The following is a 26153-nucleotide window of genomic DNA, read 5'->3' on the forward strand; positions in this document are numbered from 1 at the left end:
TCTGTATTGTCCCCTTTACCTGAGTTATCAATTCCATTTCCTGTCGAGAGAAGTGTTGAAAAGAGTTTCTTGAATTAAATAGTTTGTGCTTGTGAAAGGAGTGTTACCTTTTTAAATATAAGGCCAAATTTTTAAGGTAGATACCATAACAAAACTTCTACATCCCCAAACTTTCGTAAGTTTGTAAATTTTATCACTTGTTTTTTTTCTTTCCCCTTTTTTCTCTTTTCTTTTCCCCTCGACCTGCATGCGCATGCCACTTTCCCCCTTCTTCAGTTTTATTTTTGGCCTTTCCCAAAGGGCCAAGGCCATAGTGATGTCTTCCTTTTTGTTCATTAGGGAAAAGGACAATTTTTTTATTGGTTGCTTGGAAGACCATACACCCATTATAAAGATTTATAAAGATAGAGAATTGCAGACACTCATTACAAGGATGTTTTGGTTAAAGATATTTTTCTTATTGGTTTTTGGGACTAAACGCCACTCATTACGAAGACTAGTAAATCTACTCACATCCCACAGATTAAGTCCCTAGAATTTTGGATTGAATTGTATTAGGGAGAATCACGGGAGATGTTGTTATGCCTTTTTTTTGGGGTCGGGAGGGGGGAGGGAAGAGGTAACTTGTGGAGGAGAGAGGTGTGCAAAGAAAGGCACTGGAAAAAGGGGAGATTTCTTTTGTGCCAGAGCAGCATCACAATCGTGTCTACTCTCTCTCTCTATTGCACGTGGATGGGGATTGTGTTGAAGCTGGATTGGAGCAGTCTCTCTCTCTCTCTCTCTCTCTCTCTCTCTCTCTCTCTCTCTCTCTCTCGTGCTGAGAAGCATGACCATGGTGCAGAGCAAGGCACGTAGCCCAAGGGTCGGACACCCGTGTTGTTTCGCAGTGGGGTAGGCCAGATGCATGTCATGTGCATAGGATGGCAGGAGGCATTGCGTACATGGCATCCCTCTTTGCCTTCCCATTCGGACAGGAAGGGTGCAGAAGGCGCTCTGCCATGGAAGCCTGCAAAGGGTGGGGCTTGGGGTTGAGCCTTCAATGTTTGTTGAAGATGATGTCGATGACATGGCAGATCTTTTGCTTCGAAATTGGTGGATTCCGAAGAACGAAATTGATTAAGCAGTGAGGGAAGGGGAAAGCAGAGTGGACGGCCTATAGGCAAGGAGCTTCGTTTGTGGTGCGGGTAGGAAAGGTGCAATTGGGAGTGAAGGCAGGGTTGTGCAATGATGGGAGGGAAAGGGGATGTGGTGGCCATGGAGCTAGTGAGTAGTAGGTCTATGGGCGGTAGCTCTCTGTGTATTTATTTGTATCCAAGGAGCGAAGGGGGGGGGGGACTTGCTGACTAATTGCACATTCTCTCTTCCCCCCCCCCCCCCCCCCCCCCCCCCCCCCCCCCCCCCCCCCCCCCCTCTCTCTCTCTCTCTCTCTCTCTCTCTCTCTCTCTCTCTCCTTTGCAGCCTACCAGGCGAAGGCAATGGCGATGAGAACAGGAGGGGGTAAGGAGGGTGCCGATACTAGAGTGGAACATGGCCCTTACTGGAACAAGGAAGCAACGGACGCCCTCTCTGAGCACAAACTGATAAAGAGGTTCCGAGTGCAGGAACTGTTTGGTAGCCGATGGAGCTGGTCAGGAGACAAGCGAGGGTAGGAGCTGTAGGTTTGTTGCATGCTGGTGCTGAACCGAGGTGGGGGGCCTTCATCGTGATCACCAGCGGGGCTTTGGTAAAAGGAGGGGCGTGTGCATCCGAAGGGGCTATGTGTATGCGTAGGAACTAGGGCACAGGAACATACGACAAAGGACAGGCTATGCTTTTCGAAGTTATTGGGAGGGAATCTTCAAGGCAAATTAATGGGTAAGAGTAGAATGGACCGAGTATGTTGCTACGATCTTTTTCCCATTTCTTCTTAAGGGAATCAAACGAGATGTTGTTGGGTGAAAGCATGGAATGGTGGCTCAAATAGCTGTGTCCATGGACACCTACTATCAAAAACTTTGGCCTAAAATTAGACATGAATTCACATAAAATTTCTATCATGATATATGTCAATGGATAGCTCTTAAAGAATAAAATGTAGAAGTGCCATCACTTATAAATTTTATTTAGTTTGTATTCTTTTTTCCACAAGATTGTTTTTGTGACATGTTATCTAATCGCTTAAATATCATTCCACCTATTCATGCTTTCACCCTGTTTAAAGTTAATGAAGCAATTAGTATCATCTGGGTTATCATCTGTGAAATATCAGAAGACTTTGGGAATTTCAAATTTTTACATCTGTCACGATCGCGAAGGAAATGAGAGAGATAGAGCGAGAGAGACAGACGACGATACTAACAAAATGTTATATAGAGAGAGAGCCATCCTGTCGGCACGAAGGCGGAGGGGGACTGCCTCCAGCTGCAGAGGTCCAGTGGGAGCAATGGCTGATGCAGGCGCAAGAAGTGCGATCTATCTCTCTCTCTCTCTCTCTCTCTCTCTCTCTCTCTCTCTCTCTCTCTCTCTCTCTCTCTCTCTCTCTCTCTCTCGTCTACAGGGTTCTGAACGTGAGCGCCATTCATGTGGTAAATGGGAAGCAGGCGCAGACGATGGCGGAGCGCAACAACCACGGGCAAGGGTGGTTGTTTCTCTGCACTCTGAGATTGGGGTCCAGTGTTTGGACAGGTCGGAAGACTACACATCCGAGCAGAGCGAGGCGGGGCGAGAGGAGAGCGGGGGAGAGGGAGAGATGCAGTGTGTGAATCGGCTCTAGTTGAGCGATACTTTTAAAACTTACGTATAATGTGGAATCTTGCTCGGAAATTAATTAACGGATACGTGAATAGGTCCTCCAAATTTTGCAAGTGGGGTTTATTAGATGATATTGAGGCGAAAAAGGAGAGCATAGAGGCACGTGTCTATAACGTGGAGTAGGGAAAATGGAAGGACACAACACAGATATTTTGCTCTCTCTCTCTCTCTCTCTCTCTCTCTCTCTCTCTCTCTCTCGTTGCATAGACTATAGGCTATAGGTCACACTTTGTTCGTCTGTCTCTCACTGGTTGTGCGTAGGCAGGAGGAGAGACATTCTCTCTCTCAGAGTTGCTAGTGTACAACTGCCTCATGCAGCAAGGTTACTTGCATGGGGGTTTGCAGATAGTAGACAATTTTTTGATGGTGCCTGATGGCAAGTGGCAAGAGGAGCAACGGGGTCCTAAAGGATGCGAGGCGAGGCGGAGGTGCTTTGAACGCTAAACAGCAGCGATGGCTGAACGGAGTGGTTGAGTGTAATGATTTGCGCTCTGACGATGGCGTCGCAAGACCGGTCCTTTGGGCTAGTTGAGCCTTGTCCATAAGCGACACGGGTGAGACTCAAGGGATCGACGACGGAGAATGAATCCACTGTTGATCCCATCTCCGCCATGCAAAAGGGATTTCCCTCAAATTTTCCCCATGCTGCTCGCGCTGCGCCTCGAACTCACCACCTCTCCCACCGGATTCACGCAACCTATCCAGTCTACCTACCCAGTCCACCTATCGCGACACGTTGCAAGCAATGCGAAACGTGTGCATAATATTCTTGCCCCCCCCCCCCCTGCTGCATTGATCCTACGGCCCAAAGCACCCCGCCCTGCCGAAAATTCGCCTACGTCGTCGATCCCGTGAGTGACAACCCGTGTCACTTATAAACGAAGCTAGTCAAGGAGTAAGGTGGTTCGATTTTGAACACATTTGTCATCTCTATAGCTGTTGGCCTTGCATAAGAGCTGTGTCAATCTGTGCATTGCACTTCCCCCCCCCACCACCACACCCCCCCCCCCCCCCCCAACAACACACACAAACAGATGCAGTTTGTTAACAAGTGATAAAATCACAAGACCTGCCTAAACATGAAACAAAGGAAGAATTTGAAAGTGAAACAGAAAACTTTAAGCTTGTGTAATAGCACTGTCATTACACATTAGAGTATTGGCTATATAGGAGAAGAGAAGATAGTTAGAGGTTGAGTGTTTCTATGATTATAAGAAGAGTAAATGTGTCATTACACGTTAGAGTATTGACCATACAGGAAAAGGAGAGAAGATAGTTAGAGGTTGAATCTTTCTATGATTATAAGAAGAGTAAATGTCTCACTTTCAGCAAGGGTAAGCTGAGTAAAGACAAGTGATTATAAGTGAGAGGTGTAAATTACCATGTAATGGTATACGGAGAGATAAAAGAAGAAAGCACTCCATTTTTTCCTTTCAAGATTTTACTTTTTTCAAGATATTTGAGTTGTGTTATTATAAATAAGTTAGTAGGAATAATAATCATTCATGGATATATCATATCCAAAATAATTAAATTTTAATCATAAAAAAGGTGGAAAATATCATCTGAAAAATAGTGGAAAAAAAAATAAAAAAGCATTTTAAAATTTTAGGAATATTATATGCCTTCTACTTTTCAACACCACCTTGTTTAAAAAGTAAAACTTACACTAATAAACTCCACCATTAAAGTAAAATGACAAGCCCGGGTTTTGTTTTTACGACTAATCTACAAATAACCAACCACGTGACACAAAGCAAGAGGATGATGAATAAAATTAAGTTTCACATCATGTGAACTCATCCATAATAGCTCCCGCAAAGTTTCAAACATTAGTAGAATTCGCCATAGGATTAACACAAAAAAAACGGTCTTTTGATTATGGGCAAAAGGATTTAAATTCCACTCCCATTAAAATTCGGATTTTTCGATCACATAAGCTCAGAAAACAAAACCAAAAAATGGACATGAATCCATAATAGGTATGTATTACTCATCACAGCTTACACTGAATTCTATATCGTCCAATATCTAAAGCTTTTTCAATCTTCTCTTTTCATCTAAGGCATCTAAAGAAGTTTAGAAACAAATGAGACATCATCGCAATTCTCCCTCAGACACAAGAAACCAAAGCATAGCAAAAAGTTTTATTTGTTTTATTGCCTTGACTAGCAAAAAAAATACCGTTATAGGCACACAACCAATCACTTATATCTAACCCGACCCTATTCCACATCAACAGAATATGCAACAAAAAGTCCTTTTGCTACTCATTCTCAGCATATGCGACAAGTCCTAGAACGAAAGCAACAATTTATATGAGGCGTGGGAGCAAGAAAGATCTTGGAGTCACTACTGCCAAAGGTACTCCTCACCATCACGGGGACAAATGTACCACAGGATCCCGCCTGAGTTGAGCACATACCAACATCGAATGGTTGTCTACAATCTCCAAACTAGACTACAAACATCAACCTACAAATTAGTACCAATAACCTAATGCGCATTCCAATAATCTGCATATGTCATTCAAGCAAATGAAGCGGAGAAGTGTTCTTCACTTACATTGCGAGACAATGCACCACCGGGATCACAATAATACTTAGTTAACATGCCAAAGCACAAGAGATGAGCAAGAACAAAAATAGCGTCGTATACAACCTTCACATCATCCACACTGATCTAAATATATGGAAATAATCACAATGTCTCCAAGATAACATTCTCATGCTGCATAAACAAAAAATATTGCCAACTTGACCCTCAATGAGAAGGTATAATGCCACATCCCACTGTACGCACCAATAATAAAGACAAATGGGACGAAGGACCAATACCCTGCTATACGTAACTGCTCCATGAGTTTGCAGTGTAAGGTTTGCTATACAATAATAATGATGTATAAGGAAACGGGTGTGAAAGACATGGGAGAGCTTCTTCTTCTTTCCACTTAAGAGTACCTGGTAGTGAAAGGATTGCCATCAGAATCAACATCCTTTTCCTCCATTTCCAACGATGAGCAAACTGACAGCGACTCAAAAGCATTATGAGTATTTCACCGACCTTGAGACCCTAGGAATGGAAAGCTTTTCAACTTAGCACACAAAACATGTCCCACAAACAACCGGCTCACAGCTAAGACCACACCACCTGAGAGGCCAGCACTCAACAGAGCAAAGCACATGGCCAAAAAGTTCCACCATGCAATCTCCAAACAAGGCTGCACAGATTGTGAGAAATTACACTAATTAGCCTGATCTGAGTTCAAACGAGCTGCATAATCATGAAACTTCAACTGGGTAGTATGAAGGAAATACCAAACCTGCAGGATGTGGAGCCCTATCGCAATGCTTCATGACTTAAGCCTCACTGTGTCGAGGCCAGGTGCAGATGACGAGATCACCTTGAGCAAGCTGATGATAGAGCAGGGGGTAGGAGGGGGAGGTGTTTTCTTCAAGCTGGTAATGTACTGCCTTGACATCGAGGGGAGGTCTCTCCTGCAAGAGATGCAACGCTCCTCCTTCCAGCAAGTTGGCCTCCCTCGGCCCTGCACACAACCACCCTGCACATAGACGAGATCTCTCTCTCTCTCTCTCACTCACTCACACACACACACACACACAGCCCCGCCATGGGTGACTCACGGGCTCCCTCAACAGCTCCTCTGTAGTCCCCAAGGGCAGCGCCCTTCCTGTCCAGCCGCGGCCTCCAGTCGACCACCTCATAGAACATCAGCTCGCAACCGTCCCCTTCATGGTGGAGATGAAGAAGCATCAACTCAATCAATAGGTCTGGGTGAATGAGCTTCTCTCCTTCCGCAAGGAGTTCCTTCAGAGTGGCGACTATCGATCCAGCATTGGTGGCTTTCTCATTGCGCAGGCCTTGAAAGATAGCCCTTCCGCTTTTCACCTACAGTTCCATCATCAGAGCAGCAAAGCACAAAAATAACCTAAGCACACATATTATTACATACACCAAGTGCGTCTTCGACAGGAAAACCCCATCCGCCTACAAGTTCACCGATTTAGGGTTACGCTACGTAGGGGGCAGAAAAACCATTACACAGTCACAAGCCTCTCTCTCTCTCTCTCTCTCTCTCTCAGCCCCGCCATGGGTGACTCACGCATAGAGAAAGCAAGAGCTTGCAAACTTAAAAGTCGTAAAGAAGTGGAATGATGAGACTTTGCAACCCTAGACATGTGTTATCACTCCCTCCACAAATGATAAGCCCAACACATGGCCAATCCTTATCCCTACTTCTACCAACCTCCTAGGATACCCATCTTATCTTGTGCGGAGAGTGGCCACATTCCCAACCACTTTAATCATACCAAATAGTGGTTCTTCATATAAACCCACAAAATAAACAAACCCAAGTTCTTTTCATTAGAGTCAGCCCAAAATCTTTCATATTTCAAAACTCAAGACATGTCATCATTAGAGTTACACACTCTTCATTTAAATGAGTACCCACTATCTTACTTCAACCAATCAACATTTTTGGCTTAGCAAAAAATGCTTAAAAATACAACTCAATTATTTTTTCTATTTTAGTCAACAAAAAGACATTGCATCGCTATAGCCTTTGCCCTTTGGGCAGGCCAACAAAACGGGGGGAGAGAGAGAAAGAGAAGAAGTAGGGATGCAGAGGGAGAGAAGGATGAAGCCACGGGGGAAGGGGGGTGGTCTTTGTGCGCAGGCCCTGATGGTGACAATGCCTTCTCTTTTGCTTTAGAATTCCAAGATTCCTAGGAATCTTGAGAACAAATGAATTGCGTTTTTCAAAACGGGTTTATTAGCGAGAATGTGATGAGATTATCTTGCTCTAGAGAAAGGAAATGCTAATGGGAGGAGGAAGGGGAGTCAGCACCTAGCTCACCTATCAGCAAGTGGTCGTGCATGGGGAGGAAAGCATGGCTGACGCAAGTAGGGGGTTTGGGGAGTGTGTCTCTCCTTCTCCCTCTATGTCCGAGTTGAGTGGCATGCGTCAGCACTCTCTCTCTCTCTCTCTCTCTCTCTCTCTCTCTCTCGTGCTACGCACATGCTACGTTCACGTAGCTCGTTCGGCGAAAAAGAGAGCTCCACATCAGCAAGGCCCACCACACCCCTGCAGGAAATGAAACGGCTCGCCACCGCTCGTACCGCAATCACCCCCCCCCCCCCTTCATCACGTTCAACAGCCAGCCACTGCGTTCGTATGGCGGGAACTAATGTGAAGATGTTGCAGGTCTGTAAAAGCTGCAGCACAGCATACGTGGGGATCATTGATTCGTTTTATGCTTTGCACCTTGGAGGTCAGCATGACGTCAGCTCCAAGTTTGCTTGAACGGCCATTGTCATGTGCGCAAAGCAGCAGTTGAACTGAGGACGTTCATGGTACCAATGACCGTGCCACGAACGTCTCATGTGTGAGTTACACCTCTCTCTCTCTCTCTCTCTCTCTCTGCACATACAAAGCTTAGGCAAGGAACTTGGCTCTCTCTCTCTCTCTCTCTCTCTCTCTCTCTCATTTTGTTGCTTCTATGCCGAGGCCTCCCATGGCCATGCTATTGTGCACTTGCATTATCAGAGCTTAATGGTTGATATGGAAGTGCCTCTGGTGTCTCTCTTCATTACTAGAATCCTCTGAGACGCCTTGTGTGCCCTCGCTTGCCCATAGCCATTATCACATAGACCATGACATGCACTTGAGCTTTTGCCCTACTGCCCTCACCAATTGCAATACATGCTGCCCCCCCCCCCCCGTGTTGTATACTCCCCTTAGTCCCTAATTTGCATCTGAATCCCCCACAGGTATCCCCCTTCCTCCCTATATTCGTGAGTGGAGAGGTTGCCTCTCTGCAAACCTGTAATGCAAAGAGAGGAGAGAGGGTGCCTCCGTGACCCCTACAGATCTTCACAAGCGGGATTCCTCAGTCAAGAGCCTCTGGTGGTCTCGAACCTGCAACAAAGAGCGACAGAGTAAGAGCGCCTTTGGCGCCCCTGCAAATGTGCAGTAGCCAGGCGCGCGCGCGCGCACGCGCACACACACACACAGAGAGAGAGAGAGAGAGAGAGAGAGAGAGAGATGAAAATTAACTAGACATTTTTCCTGTTGATCAGTACAAACTATCAACGGTTACTAATAATATAGAACTCTCTAGTAACTACCTTGAAATTGCAGGCCTCGTGATTTTATTACTTGTTTTATTTCATGCTCACGACGTCATGACTGTTCCTTGAAGCAAAAAAAAAACATGTTCTCAACAAATTAAAAAACCTTCATCTTTTGGGCCGGCTAAGTCCCTTGGGATGTTAACTCAATCATGGGGCCTACCAAAATGGCTAGTTGCCACCACTTTGGACACTCTTCGCACATTATTTGGACGCAGTCCTTAAGTAACCACCCCTCCCCCCCCCCAAACCCGCCCAACATACATACCTCCCATAGCATTGAGAGGCACACATACATCTCCAATAGCTATTGGCTGACTTACTCAATCAAAACACTGCCAAGCACGGCATTTTTCATATCATGAATTCCATCACCTATATCAACCTCTTGTATAAGGCCAAATGCCTTTAAGGTGTGAGCATAAGTGATTGCATGTGGAAAGAGGCCTTCCCTTTACATTTAGTGAAAATGCCACAGTGCCTGCTTGACACATCCATACCAGACATACTTGCAATCACCGCAATCCAACTAATCTCATTCTAGATAAGAAAGTATTCAAGAACCCTTTAAGCTTTGTAAAAGCATCATATTTAGCATACATATTGACCCCAACACCGTCAATCATAACATTCGGCTTATATTTCAACCCAGTCACTGCCAAGTATAACTTTGACTGACATATCAATCAAAGCATTGCAAGTCACCCGATTTGCACTACGGACTCCAATTTTCCATGCTCATAATTGTTCAAAACTGCACAAAAAATCTGATCCAGTCATAAGGTGAGCACTAACATGATATCTTATCTTGCAAATGTCATGCTGCGCCAAAGTGTTCAAAAAAATTTGTTAAAGGACCTCCAAGACATTATTAGACCTATTGATATGCTTATGGTTTGTGACTCAGCAAGTGTCAGTGACAAGGGATACAGGGCATTGTATACTTGCATCACATGACACCTATGTAGCGAGGTAATCACACAATCCATACTTCCAACACCGTACAATATGGTTATGGCAAGAAAATCGGCAAGCAATGATGTTGCCACATTGGTAGGTGGCTAAAAGTTGGTTGATGATAGCATGCCAATGTCTCCATCAATTTTTTTGTCTACAACAGGTTTAACAATGTCTACATTGACGTAGAAGCAGTACAACGAGCTATGACTCAATATTATGATCTCAAGATAGAGGAGACCAATGGAAAGGATATTTTGTGCTCAAAGTATATGAATATCAAGTTGTGATAGGCCAAATATTCGAGTGTACAAGTCTCACCCTCATGAGTAGGGCATTGATGGGAAAGGGCACTGGCCAAGGCATACAAGCAACGGCAAGAGAAAATTCCATGTGATGCAAGGATACTCCCCACTCAAAGCAAAATCAACAAAATCTTTGACAAAGTGTGTGCAAAGGTAACACAAAAGGACAAGGAAGCGGTTTCTATTACTACACAGAAGAAGAGATGGGAGGCAAACTGAGCACAGAAAATTGAAGAAGCTAGAAGACTAGCGAAAGAAAGGGAAGATGCCAAAAATCGTGCTACTCCAAGTAGCAAGAAAATAAGAGAAGGTAGTGGCCATAGTGGGGCAAAGAGGAAGACAGTTCCTAAGCGCAAATACCCCCCCAACATGCTGATGAAACAAGGCAAGCATTTGAAGCGGCGGAAAAAGTACCGCCACGATATTCTTGCATGGACATGTAGAGAGTAGCCTTCACCACCCCCACCAATCCAAAAGAAGCGTAGGTGGAGGCTTGGAACTTCTACTCTCTGTAAGATACGGAAATTCCAAAAGAGCACAAAGCCAATAATTCCCAAGGCACCATTTACAAGGCTAGTAATAGAAATTATGTTTCAATACTCTAGCAACGTCAACACCCCATGAATAGAGTGCAATTGACTCCCTTAGGACCACTACCAGCAAGGGGTGGAAGACATTTTGGTTTCTCTTTTTCAAGATTGAAAGCCCAATTTGAGCACTTTAAAGCACATATTGTAGCTCTTTTCGAGCATTAGCAATCAGAACCCCATAAAACTTGATTTAACTTCAACGGCATGCATTCTAAGGCAGGTCCAAACACTAGCAGAATTGGCCCACAAAAATACTTCTACTGTGCATATCTCCCTCGTTTGGATGCCGATTGACGAGCCATAAAGACAGTCATGTATAGCATATGAAGCACTGCAATTTTGGCCTATTAAATTGCATTTTGATAGCATCACTATTTCTTGACATACAGGCATCAAACCCCATTTAATGGCCCCAAAACCCACAACTAGCATACATTTGAGTCAACCTAATGTCATGACAGATCCCGACATAAATCATCAGTTTGGAAAAACTTAAAAATACATGTAGTTTCTCATCTTTCATCTCGTGCCTGCAAAGTGGTATGACACCGTTTTCCTACAGCTCCACGAACACACACAAATAGCATTGTTCCCAAAAGCTCAATTTCCTTGCTTGATTTACTACAAAATCTCCAATTCATATTTCTCATGGTGCCAAAATGTGTGTGTGTGTGTGCAACCACACACACGAATCCCCTCTGAGCTCAATTTTCTCTGCAGACGACCTTCGATTTTGCTCCTATCCGTGAGCTGCAATTTATCAGTTTTTCCAAGTACATGCTCTATTGCTCTGCTTGATCTTGATGCCCTGCTTCAACTACCTGATTCTCTTCACTATAAGATGCCCAATGTCCGCAGATCTTTGACTTCCCTGCAGCGAGCTAGAAGGTTATATAAAGCTATGTGCCTCTTATCTTAATTTGTTTGCTACGGGATACTGCTCAAAGAGGGATACAAACCAAGAGCATAGAAGCTTCAAAGGTTGGGGGGAATTAAAAAAGAAGCTTTATGGCAGGAGATCAACAAGCTACTTGAGATAGGTATTATCTACCCCATGCAAGAGTCTGAGTGGGTTTCTCTAGTTGTCATTACACAAAAAAAGAATGGAAAGTAGAGAGTGTGTGTCAATTATAAACCCTTGAATGTTTCTACAAAGCAAAATCACTACCCTTTACCGTTCTAAGATGAAATTTTGCACCAAGTAGCACGTCATGAGAGGTATTCAATCATGGATGGCTTCTCCGAGTATATTCAAATTGGTATTGCTTTTGAAGACAAGCTAAAAACCACCTTTATTTCTCCATGGGGATGTTTTGCCTAATGTAGGATGCCTTTTGGTTTGGTGAATGCTTGTGCAACTCTCTAGGATCGCTGAACAAGGTGTTTGACCCATATTTGGGTAAGTTTATCAAGGTCTTTATGGATGATATAGGTTGCTAAAGTTCTAGGGTTGATCATTTGTCAAAGTTAAAGTTGTGTTTTCAAAGGCTCGATGAGGAAGGTGGCCGGTTGAATCCCACGAAGTAAAAGTTGGCTCAATCAGGAGCTCATTTATTAGGTCACGTGGTCTCACATAATAATATAGATTCTAATCCTGAGAAGGTGAAGGCCCTTGTATTTATGGAACCTCCAACAAATGCTACAAGTTTGACTTCATTTGTGCAAAATTGAAGTATCTATCCTGGATTTTTCAGTGCTTTCACAGTATGTGCATCCTCTTGAAAAGATGAGGCAGCAGGTTCATAGTTTTCAATGGATTGAAGATGCACATGAAGCTTTTGATAGGATAAAAGAAAACCTTTGCCAGTTGTCTACTATTGTCTGCCCTCCCAACCATGAGGATGATTTCTATGTTGCTATGCTAGTAGGTACAATTTCCATTGAGGTTGTTTTGTTGCAAAGTATGTAGATGCGACAAGCCCATCTACTTTGATAGCCAGGTGATAGGTCTAGGAGATATTACTTATATGGAATAAAATGGGTGATGACACTGGTGTTTTCTTGTAGGAATTTTAAGGTGTATTTGATTATTCACAAATTTTATGTGCTCACATCTAACAATTTGCTACCTAAAGTGGTGCTTCATCTAAATCCAAGGAGGTGTATCATGAAGTGAGTATTGGAGTTGCATGAGTTCAAACTCGAGTTCAAGGTTGGGCACACTAGTAAGTCTCATCTGGAAGACATTTTGGTTAACAAGAGTGCCGATTTTCTAGTGTATCTAAGGGTGGTTCGCAGAAGCGGGTGAAGAGCGTGATTTGGAAGGGGCTTTTTGATGTGGGCCGATGGAGCATATAGGAGAGTGGTACAGAAAGAAACAAAAAGAAAGAGGAGGAGGTGATACATGATCCACAAGGTAAAGTCATCTTTTCCAAAGCTTATGATCTTGAAGATGTTCATGAGGCCAAATACTTGGCTCTCCATCTGGGTCTAAAGCAGTGTGTAGAGTTTGCCATTTCCAAGCTCATAATGAAAGATGACGCACTATTGGTCATCAAACAACTCCGGGACAAGGGAGGGTAAAGAGAGACACTCTTAAGAATTGGCTTTTTCCATAAGCGATTTTTGAAGTAGTGCAATTCAAGCATGTCAAGAGGGAGTAGAATCAAGTGGTAGATCAATTAGCTAGTAGTCAAGTGCAAGTGGATGTAGCAGGGCTATATGTAGCACCCACCACTTATGCAAGTAGAGCTAATTCAAAGGAGATTGATGATTTTTTTAATACAGTCAGTGTTCATCATATATGTTCAAGCTACAGAAGAGGAGGATTGCTCAAAAGGCTCATAGGTTCACTTGAGTGGGTAAAGATCTGGCGTATGGTCGTTATGGGATACAAAGGAGAGTCCCTTACAAAGAGGAGATCGGTATGATTATGGAACAATGACATGAGGAAAGCAGGCATCAACGCAAAGAACAAGTACTTTTTTGTGTTTTTGGAACAGGTTTTTGGTGGCCTTCTATGGTGTGAGAAGTTCAAGACCTGCCACCATGAGTGTAAAACCAGGGGGGAGCGGAGGTTGATAGTAGAATAACAAGGGGCTATCATAGCTCAAAATGCATTTGAAAAGTGGGGTTTAGATGCCATTATTCCACTTCTTAAATCATCAAGAGATAGGAAGTATATTGTGGTGGCTATTGATTATCTCACCAGGTGGGTTGAGGCAAAAGTATAATGCTCACACATTAGCTCAGTTTGTTTCTTATTGTGCTTGTTTCTATTTTGGAGTGCCTTGGGTGTTAATTTCTACTAGAGGTCAAGGGTGTTAATTTCTACTAGAGGTCAAGGGTTTTAAAGAAAATTGGTACATGCACTAGTGGAGAAGTTGAGCATCCAAAACACTTTTTCTTCACCCTAACATCCCCAATGCAATGGTTTGGTTGAGAGTGGAAATATGCAGATTCTCAAGATGCTTACAAAGTTTGTGTACAAGTAGATAGAGAGTTGAAAACCTAACCTTGAAAAGTGGTTGTAGGCTTAAGGAACATCCTATAAGGTGGCTACCAACTTTACCCCGTATGAATTGGTTTATAGAAAAGAGGCGGTGTTGCCTGTACATGTCCAATTGGGTGCATTGAAGGGTATGTGGCATGGTAATACAACTCACCAAAATGTTTTGCAGGAGGAATTCACTTAGACTGAAGCACTGAAGATGGACAGGGAGGCTACAACAGATTTTTATGTGAATTAAAGAGAGAAGCGGATTACAAAATTCAACCAAAGATTTCCAGAGAAGAAGATAGAGGAGGGAGATATAGTGATGAAGTATGAGAACTGTCATAATAATCAATATCTAATTCTCCTAAATGATTTTCTCATATTAAACTGATCATTTAATGTGGGGAAGTGCCAGGGGAGAAAAGGCTAGAATATTGGGTAAGCTAGCAGACCGGCCTCAGTAGGGATCCAAAGGAGGGAAAATAGGGATCCAAAGGGGGGGCCATCTGCAAAAGAGCCATGTGCAAAAATGGGCTAAAAAGACCCTAAGGTTCAGCCCATTAAGACTTCCAAAATGCTAAGGTTCCAAAAATTCAAAGGTTGTGTCCAAAGGGTTAAAGCTTAGGGGGAATTGGATGCTTTGTGTGCTCTCCAAAGTCAACACATATCCCGAAATGGGAGGGGGCGAGCCCTTCTTCTAGGGGATGAGAGAGAAATCCACACACACACACACACACACACACACACACACACACACACACACACACACACACACACACAGGCTCCCTTTACACAAAGGGAATGAGGGACACATGTCAGCTCCCTAGGCCAGATGCCCACAAGGTGTGCCCAGTTTCTATTGGATGACCCTTGAAGTGGACCGATGAGAATTAAGCTAGAGTAAATCTAGTTTAATTAATTTAAAAACATTTATTAAAAGAAACCAATGAGACTTAAGTCTCCTAGAAGACTATTGGGCAGTCTCAAAGGGGTCCAATGAGCATTCAGGAGCCCAATGGCTTGCCTGATTCCTATTGGCCAGGAGGCAAAGGGCTCCAATGAGAGTTTAGTTTAATTATTTAATTACCTAAATCTCTCACAAAAGGGAAAAGGGGGACACATGTCAGAAGGCTATCACTTATTCTGCTTAATAGTCATTGGCTTGACTTGGGGAGAGCCAATGAGGGCTCAGCAAGAGCACATAGCAAGAGGGCTCGCCCAAGAGAGAGAGAGGGATGATTTTTGCAAGGCATTATCACACACACACTCACACAATCTCATGTGTGAAGAAAGAGAAGACTATCTCTTCCCAAGCTTTAATGGAGAGCTCATCACCTACTCCAAGCTTGTGAGATAGAAGCCTACATCAACACACTCTTGGCATGTGGATGCAAATCCAACCAAGAGCCAAGCTTCAATGCATGCTCATCTCCTCTACCAAGATAATTACTAAGCTAAGCTATGCTAATATGAGTGATTATGTGAGGAGATGTACATCTTTCTCGTAAGATACTCCTTCTTCCTCTCAATCTATTGTCATACCCTGCTAGCTCTCACCATCTTCGAAGGTGTGTGAGGTCTTGGGTCTGAGAACGGGGATAATTCAAGTTGTGTTTGCTAAGTGTTTTGCTTAGTGCATGAAGCTTTCATCTTCATTGCACTAGCTAGTCTTGAAGGAACACAAAGAATTGTATTGTACAATGTCTCTCTTGATGGGAGAAACCATAATACAAAGCCTTTTGGAGGGGGGACCGGCTCCATGCAAATCCGGTCCTCAACTGTTGTCATTAGCTTAATTTCTCTCTCTTTTGAAAGTATTGTCGATGCTATCTAACTAGGAGTTATGCTTTTTGTTGCTCTCTCCACCCAAGCACTCTTGTAATTCTCATTAGGAATCTATTCTAATGAAATGCCCACTATGTTCATGCTCATTTCCGCTACACACAAGTTATTAGGCCATTAAATGTTACATTGGTATCAGAGCACAAGGTTTCTCTTTTCTTGCTCAAGAAGGGAGGTCCTCAAGCTAGCTACAAATGGTTGGTATTATTAATTGCCTGTGAGTAAGTAGAATAGGGATTTTCAGCCTTGCAGTGCGCCTGCCTTTGTGCAGTTAACGTGGCATCACCGTCGAGAGCTATGGTCTTAATAGTGGAGTCCTACGGGGATTGCCTACGGCTTAACCACTATTGAGCTATTAGAAGCTTGATAGGAGCCGGTGCTGTTTTGGTGTCGAAAGACTTCTATTCCTTGCAATTAATGGTTTCGAGTCGCGGGTACAATAGCTTGAGTGCTTTTTCTAAAGGGGTAAAGAGGAGTAGCAACTAGGGTTGGAAGTGCCAAAGTACACCTAAAAAGTTTACACCTAAAAGTTGTTAGAATGGTTGGAAATAGTAAAGAGAGTGAAATTAATGTTGATAACTTTGATTTTGCTCATGAGCAAGCTATTAATGATGCTTTAATGCTTGTTAACTATCTTGTTTCTAGGCTTCAACAAGCCATGGGCAATCCATCCCTCCAAAGTGAAGTGCAACGGCAGCTCCATGCTCACGGAATTCTCCAAGCTCATCACCATGATGAGAGAACACCTAGGAAGCCTCCTTGTGAGACTACCAAAAGAGGTCTCTCTCCGATTCGGGAAGAAGAAGAGAATCCATATGAAGGGCTCAAGAATTTACTTCTTGATGATGCATCTCCTTCCCAAAGGAGAACTCAAATATCCCTACATGGGAGGGGGCGAGCCCTTCTTCTAGGGGATGAGAGAGAAATCCACACACACACACACACACACACACAGGCTCCCTTTACACAAAGGGAATGAGGGACACATGTCAGCTCCCTAGGCCAGATGCCCACAAGGTGTGCCCAGTTTCTATGGGATGACCCTTGAAGTGGACCAATGAGAATTAAGCTAGAGTAAATCTAGTTTAATTAATTTAAAAACATTTAATAAAAGAAACCAATGAGAATTAAGTCTCCTAGAAGACTATTGGGCAGTCTCACAAGGGGTCCAATGAGCATCCAGGAGCCCAATGGCTTGCCTGATTCTTATTGGCCAAGAGGCAAAGGGCTCCAATGAGAGTTTAGTTTAAATATTTAATTACCTAAAGCTCTCACAAAAGGGAAAAGGGGGACACATGTCAGAAGGCTATCACTTATGCTGCTTAATAGTCATTGGCTTGACTTGGGGAGAGCCAATGAGGGCTCAGCAAGAGCAAATAGCAAGAGGGCTCGCCCAAGAGAGAGAGAGGGGGTTGATTTTTGCAAGGCATTATCACACACACACACTCACACAATATCATGTGTGCTGAGAAAGAGAAGACTATCTCTTCCCAAGCTTTAATGGACTGCTCATCACCTACTCCAAGCTTGTGAGGTAGAAGCCTACATCAACACACTCTTGGCATGTGGATGCAAATCCAACCAAGAGCCAAGCTTCAATGCATGCTCATCTCCTCTACCAAGCTAATTATTAAGCTAAGCTATGCTAATATGAGTGATTATGTGAGGAGATGTACATCTTTCTCGTAAGATACTCCTTCTTCCTCTCAATCCAGTGTCATACCCTGCTAGCTCTCACCATCTTCGAAGGTGTGTGAGGTCTTGGGTCTGAGAACGGGGATAATTCAAGTTGTGTTTGCTAAGTGTTTTGCTTAGTGCATGAAGCTTTCATCTTCATTGCACTAGCTAGTCTTGAAGGAACACAAAGAATTGTATTGTACAATGTCTCTCTTGATGGGAGAAACCATAATACAAAGCCTTTTGGAGGGGGGACCAGATCCATGCAAATCCGGTCCTCAACTGTTGTCATTAGCTTAATTTCTCTCTCTTTTGAAAGTATTGTCGATGCTATCTAACTAGGAGTTATGCTTTTTGTTGCTCTCTCCACCCAAGCACTCTTGTAATTCTCATTAGGAATCTATTCTAATGAAATGCCCACTATGTTCATGCTCATTTCCGCTACACACAAGTTATTAGGCCATTAAATGTTACAAGAACTATCTTGACTTCACATCTACAAGAAGTTCAAGGAGAAGTGGATGGGGCCATACAAAGTTTACAAATCTTTTAAGACCTATTTAGGAATTTTGGGAATTATTCAAGTCCCATTTCTTATAACGCTATTAAAAAACTTATTATTTTTGTGTAGTTTGAGCTATCATCTATTTACGGTTACACTCTATGTTTCATATACCCCTTAAAACATATCTATAGGGATATGTGTATTTATATACATACTTATATGCATCAACTACAATGACATCAAAAGATGAGGGAAGCATGGCACTAAACTCAATTTGCATTATACAACATTATTCATGTAGAAAAAGTTCTTTGAATCAGTAGCTCAGATTTGAGACATTAACGTTAAAGAATTGGCTATATCAACACTCATAAAAAGAATCTACAATAATCAAAAACAAATTTTAGAATTGAAGGGACCTCAAAATAGTGTGGTGTTTAGAAACACCAAGATAAAAAATAAAATCCAATTCACATATTTACATGGATCCAAGTATTGTACAATTCATCCGAGGAAATGATACTATGTCAAGAGGCTCAATGACTATAAATACATCATTAAACTTTGCGTTTTCTCATGTATTGCTCCAATACGTACAAGGTTTCTCTATCACAAGATGCTTCATTTACCAACATATTGCAAGTATACTCTCGTTTATCCCTTGCATAGATCCAACCAAGTAACCATGCAGTGATTGTTCTCTCCAAAAAACTTTCAAGCGCTTCTTTTGATTGATTCCACATTTTGGGAAAAATCAAGTAGGTTCCGGGCATATTCCACATTACACTGTAAAGGGCCTCGTAAAAAATTAAGATATTATTTCCATCCAAATCATGAAAAATTCTCCATGCTACATCCAAGTTCTTGTGGTATACAAATCGATATCCAATTAGAAGATATGTCTTTTGGCATGCTGCATGTCCTGCTACATTAAATTTTTGATGGTGTTGTGGAAAGCATAACTCAAGAATACGACGAGTCCTTTGCAATCTATTAGTGCTCCAAATCCACACCTCAAACCATTGCATGCAAAAATCAAGGAAAGTGAATGCATCTTTGCGAATAAAATGCCACACATTTCTACTCTCTTCAACAAGATGCATATGTTTTCCCCAATCTGGGCATACATCACCATGTTGCATTTCAATGGTCTTAAGTAAAACACCATTGAGTTCAAGGATCAACACTCTTCTTTATTTTCGTATAGTATCTGAGGGTGGTGGAATCAATTTCCTTCTAGGCCTATGAGGCCTCAATGACATGTGCCACCTCAATAGTAAATGCTTTGTACATTTGAAATCAAATTTATATGCTTCAGAATCTCCTGTTCCAAAAAAAAGGCATGATGGTCAATGGAAGAGATATTATTTTCAGTTAACACATTGTGCACCAACATTATTTATTTTATCCATGATATATATAGACTTAAACCTTGAGAAGACAACAAAAGAAAATATTTTTCTTCAATACACAGAAGAAATCTTGTACAAAGAGCTCCAACCACAAAGATAAAAGAGAGACTTATTTTCCAAGGTTGAATAACATCTAGTTAATGAAATATAAAAGTGTACATATTTGGTTCATGTTCAAATAATTGGACCCAACACATTGTTTTGGCCGGAATACTAGAGCCCAACACATTGTTTTGGTCAAAATCTTCTTAACACATTTCCATCACTCTAGATGTATGTGAACAAATTTCCAGGTGATTGATTCAACACGCACGCCAAGCCCTTACTGGTTGTTTTCTTCCACCTGCAATAACAAATATGCAAGATTAGATAAAAATTTGATTTTATTTTTTATATTTTTTGATAAATCTAAAGTGAGTCCTACCCATAAGATTAAGTAGGCCTTTTGTAGCTTTGATATGTATGCTTTTGCTGCAACTCCGCTAATGAAATGACCACGACCATACCCCAAGCTAGTAGCATAAGCAATAACATGTTGATCACTCAAATTTTTTGTTTTGTGAGACAATTTTAACAAGTTCAGCTGGTTTGAAGATAATAGTGGCACACCAAACTTGGATGCCAACAAAGCTGGATCCTTGCTTAAGGAGTTTACTACTTTCTTGCCTCTACTTTCTTGAGCATAACTTAACTTGTTATTGCACAATGGTAGCTGTGAAGATGCACAAGATGAGCTTTCCACTTCGATTGAATTGTTGTCAAGTTCTTCCCTTAGAACTTGGACATTGAACATGCCCCATTCTTCCATAATGTCTTGAAACTTTGTAAATAGGTCATGAACCTCTGTGATTGGAGATTGTCCTAGCCGATTGAGTAAAACAACAGATCGAATGTCATCTGTATTATTTAGGTTTAAAAGGTATGGTAGAAGCTCATTGCAAAGAAGATAGTCAGGCCTCCCTTGAAAACTTTCAGGATATAAGCAATTATCGTTTGGGTTAATACATCCCTTGAAAGGGCTATCATCAATGAGCAATGTATTCTTTGTACTGCATAAATTCCTGCACTGATACCAAACCCTCACCAAAGGCTTAAACATAGCCCCAACATTAGGCTTATCCGGTCTATACACTTTTCGAAGATTATGGATGTAGCAATCTTCTTGTCCCCATACCATAAAGAAATGATATTTTTTATGTGCATGCTTTTCAAGAGTGTTCACATAAGTGCAAACATTCGTTTGTAGCATGGTGGACCAAATACCAACATGAAAGTACTGACATATCTCATCAAAAAATTCAAAACAACCCGGGCGAACAACAATTGTGGTGTGACCAAGGTCAATTTTGACACAATCTGTACATGGATGCCTCTTGTCTTCTTTGCTGAGTAAAACTCCATTAAGATCAAGAATGAGTGCATGTTTCTTCATGCTGATTGCATAAGCAATATTTTATGCATATGATACAAAAGAATGATAACAATTTAAGTTTTTGCACTTATAAATCTTAAAACAAGGGACCATATATTTGCAACACACAATTGTAAATTGCACATGTTTATTTATGTCTCATACTCCCATACTCATCTATAATGATGTCTCCTAAAAGTGATTGCATTTCTCTATTGATGTGGGAAGATTGAAAGATTAGTTTATCTCCATCTCTCTCGAAAGAATATAAGCTTTTAAGTGGCCTATGTTTTCATGCATCAGGACGTAGCTCCTCAACATTGATGTCTACTTGTGGCACACTGGATCCTTGATTTTGAATGTCAATTTCACCTGCAAAGACAACATAATAGAATTTTGTATTATCTTCCAAAAAGGTCCATATCTATACTAATCACATTGGACAAATAAGTACCTTTGTTTTTCTCACCAACTTCAATCCCTTGCTCCCTTTCTTGAATGCTTTGGACTTTGTTTGTATTTGGTGTCGCTTTTCTTGTCTCTTTGTCGGTTTTTTCTTGTATGTCCTTGGTTGCAAGAGTTGCTTGGAGCTCTTCATTGGCTTCACCCTTCTTCTCACTACCCTCTGCATCCTCATCTCTTTGAGGCATGTTGTTAGTGTCGTGTGAAGGTTTTGGAGAATTTTGCACAACAAAATCACTTTGATGCTCTACCACCACCATCTCCTCTTCGCTATTCCTAATGTCACTTTCATGAATTTGGGTCTCTCCAATTGTAGGTAGCATGTTCTCGCTCTCTTTAGTCATGTCATTTGAAGTTTTTTGAGAGGTTTTTTCTACAAGATCACTTTTGTGCTCTACAAGATCACCTTTATGAAACTGGGTCTCTCCAACAATGGTGGGTAGCACTTGTGCTGCTTGAGATATTTTATCTCCGTCTTCTATTTTGTTGTCTTCATCTGAAAGACGAAAAAAGCCAAAAACCCCTTATCTATGAATTTTTCAAGGTATCATCCAATTTTCTTCATAATCTATAAGTATTTTGTTATTTGTAACATTTTTTTGCTACAAGTCTCACTTAGAACAACTCAGCCAAGACTTTTTTGATTGAAGTTCATACACAAGTGCTTCACTATCTCTCCTTGTTAGCCTTGAACTTAAGTTTGAGCCTCATTAGTGTTTGGTAATGCTTCATTATTGTCTCACCAAAACCAAAATTTCTTACTCTTAATACACATTTGTATGTTAGCTATGCTTTGTGAATTGACACTTTAAATAAAGACATGTGCTTTGTGATGGCTCAAACTCAAGTTTGATCCCCCCCCCCATCATTTTTTAAAACAACAACAATTAAATCTAATTAAAATGACATACTTTTAGATAAAGACACAAGATAGTATTAAGAAAATAGTGTTTGAAGGACCTAAAGTATCACAATTGATCAATTCAATACACTATCCTGCCTTTTTATACTTTAGGAGTCTGTTGGTACATGATAATGGCATGCATCATTAAACCTAGTATAAAAAATACTCTAAGAAGCATTTGCACCTTTTTCATCAGCTAATACAATGTCTTGAGGGGCTCTATCATCCTCTTGTGCATCCTCATTGCCTACATCATCATCCTCATTATCTTCATCATTTTCTTTTGCACACTCAACATCCACAACTGTACTCATTTCTCCAACATTGTCTCCCCCCCCTTGATGATCAAAATTCGTAGCTTCTTGAACTTCACTATCATCCGTGTTGTCTACGTTATTGTTGTCTTCATTTTCATCAACATCCTCTCCACTGCTTTGTTGCTCATCGATGTCAAGATTGTTAAGGTCTTCTTTTTCTTTATCATCCAGCTCCACTGTTTGTCTCGCAAGTGATGCTTGACTTGCACGACACCACTCCTACAAGGATGGATTGCTCTCCAAAAGACTAGAGCATTGAGATTCTAACTCCATTGCTTCAAAATCATCTTCACATAGAGCAATTGCCCTTCTCTTCTTCGACAAGCTTTGCTCCAACACAACTCCACCGCAAAAAAATTCCAAAACATAGCTTTGCTCAGGACAAAACTGTGTGATAAGACTTTTTTTATGAGCCTGTAGCTTGAGAGCGGCTCTACGCTTTTCTGAACAAACCTTGTTCAAAACAGTTTTCAAAAAAACGACGTTTAAGGGGTCAAAAAATTCGACGAAGTTAGGGGTGGCTAGAACTAGGTTTTTGAGAGTTTTGGGAAAATAATACTCACAAGTTGGACATAGTTTTGACTTCCCTTGGCTAAAACCTCTTAGGATCAATGAGTGAGGGACCTGCCTCCACCAACCCTCTTGCTTAACCAATTTCATGGCACCTTCTTGCATGCAAAATTGTCCTGCTACAACACGTAAAACAACAGGACTATAATCACTAAGAATCGATTTACACATAAACAACTGAGAAAAAAACCTCATTGTATTTTGAATGTCCATCAAGGCTCAATTTGTCATGGCATAATCTCCAAGGCCACCTATACTCGAATTAATGTTCTATCCTAAAAGAAAACGGTATGACTAACTAGGCTCGAACTTAAGTTTGAGCCATTCATGCAACTACTTTGAAGCCTCACCTTCTTGTAAGCTCCGACTCTTTTGATAGGTCATTCAAGGAAACTTAGGTTTGATGTAAAGCTCATCATTACCTTGGCTCCACCTTACAACTCTTTAAATGTATAATGTAGCTCAAACTTCAATTTGAGTCTCCTTCCAAATTCAAGGCTACTTCAACATAGCTTGGGTTTTTTCTCACACCTTTTGTTGCTCGTAGATTTCTAACACTTGAATGTGCATCTATGCTCAAACTTGAGTTTGAGCCTTCTACCAAATTCCATGGGTGCCTCCATGTAACTTGGGCTACATCTTGCAACCCGTGTGACAAGTATAGATTTCTAACACTTGGATGTACATTTAGGCTCAAACTTGAGATCGAGCCACCTACAAAATTCCATGCTTGCCTCTATGAAACTTTGGCTTTGTGAAACTCTTTTTATCTAGGTATTTATAGCACTTAGATGTACATCTAGGATCAAACTTGAGCTTGAGCCTCCTACCGTCGTGCGTGGGTTGACTCAATATAGCTTGAGATCCATCTTGCAACTATTTTAAGCTAAAGATTTCTAGCACTTAGACCTACATTTAGGCTCCATCTATGCTCCGGCATTGTAACTTAGACACCATCTTGGACCTATTTTCAGCTTTAGATTTCTAGCACTTAGATGTACATTTAGGCTCAAACTTGAGCTCGAGCCTCCTACCATCCCCAATGGGTTGATTCAATATAACTCGAGATCCATCTTGTAACTGTTGTGAGCTATATATTTCTAGCACTTGGATATGCATAAAGGCTCCATTATCCTATCAAATTCCATGGGTGCCTCTGCAATGTAACATAGTCCCTATCTTGCAACTCTTGTCAACTTTAGATTTCTAGCACTTGGATATACATACAGGCTCAAACTTGAGCTCGAGCCTCCTACCATTCTGCATGGATTGACTTAGTGTAGATTTTCTTAATTGAATGGGATGCAAGATTTTGCCAAAATTGTGAGTGTATCTTGGGAATGCATTAAATTTTTAGTTGTATGTTCAGACGTACAATTTTACTGATATCTCTTTATTTTCTCAACGTGGTGGTTTTGAATTGATTGCACAACATGTGTGGCCATACATGTACTAGAAAGTTTTGATGACACCTTCTTGATTCCATTCGTCACAATGGATGCAAGAACCATGTCTCAAGCAGTTGGAAGCATCATCAAATGGCCATTGCATAATATTGTTATGGACAAAGGAAAATCTCACACAATAGATGAGGATTTTCTTGTTGGTCAAGAAGATGGCTTGATAGATAGAGCGAGTTGGAAAGAGAAAAGAGTCATCCTTTGGGCTGACAATAGATCTAAAAAACTTGGTAATGGAGTGGTATTGCTGGTCCACCCATATGAGGCTATAAACTGTACTGAACTAGGTGAGAGTAGTTTGGGTGTCATTGTGGAAGGGTCGATGCATCCACATCAAAGTGATATTTCAAGTTTGAATTCGGTAAGCTGGCCTATTAGGCAGCTCACACTTGAGAATGGTGAGCCCTTGATCAAAGACACTGGATCTTCTTCTGCAATTGAGGGTATTCAAGATCTCCTCATGGAAGAAACGGGAGATTCCCTTGACAGCTTATATGCTTCCAGTGATGACTATGAGGATGATGGCATAGATAACAACACTGAAACTAGTTTTGAAGAAGGTACCACCAGTACAGAACTAGGTCTTCTTCTTCATACTCAAAATGATAGAGAGCAGGATGCCATTGCCGGTGACTATGATATAAGAGATGGGACAGGTAAGAAAATGAGTTATGTACATAGAGTTAGGCCTAGAAAAAAAAAAGGTAATGCTCATGCTTTCAACAAACAATGTGATGCTGCAAACATTCACAAAGTTGCAACAATTGATTGTTGTGAGATGCGATGCTGCCAGATTGGAAACAGATCCAAAATCATGCAGGAAAGGGTAGACTTTTGGGGACAAAGCTACACTAGCTGATGCACATTTGTATTGGATTGTATGAGCATGGCTCATAGAAAAGAGGAATGCTTTGAGTTTACTTTTGATGGAAAGAAGGTATGTAGTAAAGCATGGTATGTAATGCATGGAATAGGAAAGTCAACATTTTAAAAGCTGCATAAAAAATTCTTGGATGGAGCATGCAATGGCAATCATGGAAACACTGGAATAATAAGGAAGATCTTGACACATGTTGAGATGGCAAAAGCACTCATACAAGGCTTCATAGATAATAATGTAGATCAAATGCCACATAAGTCAAGGACAACCATGCATGGCACTCGGGAAACTCAACGTGTTCTACCAACGATGTACAAACAAGTGGACATTTTGCGGGAAGTAAATGACACACTTGTCACAATGGAATACAAAACGTTGTCATAGACAACATTCTCAAGGTTGTGGAACACAGTCACTTTATCAAAATCAAGTACATTCTCTAAATGTGACATTTGCACATCCATAAAGGTCAAGCTGGAGTC

The 26153-nt window shown here is 41.5% G+C and overlaps 1 protein-coding gene across 1 annotated transcript in view; it reads right to left on the reverse strand.

Moving 5' to 3' along the window:
* Positions 1-5578: 5578 nt before the first annotated feature.
* Positions 5579-26153, reverse strand: part of LOC147457174 (uncharacterized) — a 104558-nt gene continuing 83983 nt past the window's right edge. The window contains exons 4-8 of the mRNA XM_086513286.1: positions 6435-6699; positions 6194-6337; positions 6113-6129; positions 5854-6010; positions 5579-5750 (exon numbers count right to left, since the gene is read on the reverse strand). Of these exons, the coding sequence (XP_086369412.1) occupies positions 5632-5750; positions 5854-6010; positions 6113-6129; positions 6194-6337; positions 6435-6699 (702 nt within the window). The 3' untranslated portion in view covers positions 5579-5631. The remainder of the gene's footprint in view (positions 5751-5853; positions 6011-6112; positions 6130-6193; positions 6338-6434; positions 6700-26153) is intronic.

Source organism: Adiantum capillus-veneris, chromosome 5 (genome assembly GCF_014529385.1).
Source record: "Adiantum capillus-veneris isolate H3 chromosome 5, ASM1452938v2, whole genome shotgun sequence".
Classification (NCBI taxonomy): Eukaryota; Viridiplantae; Streptophyta; class Polypodiopsida; order Polypodiales; family Pteridaceae; genus Adiantum; species Adiantum capillus-veneris.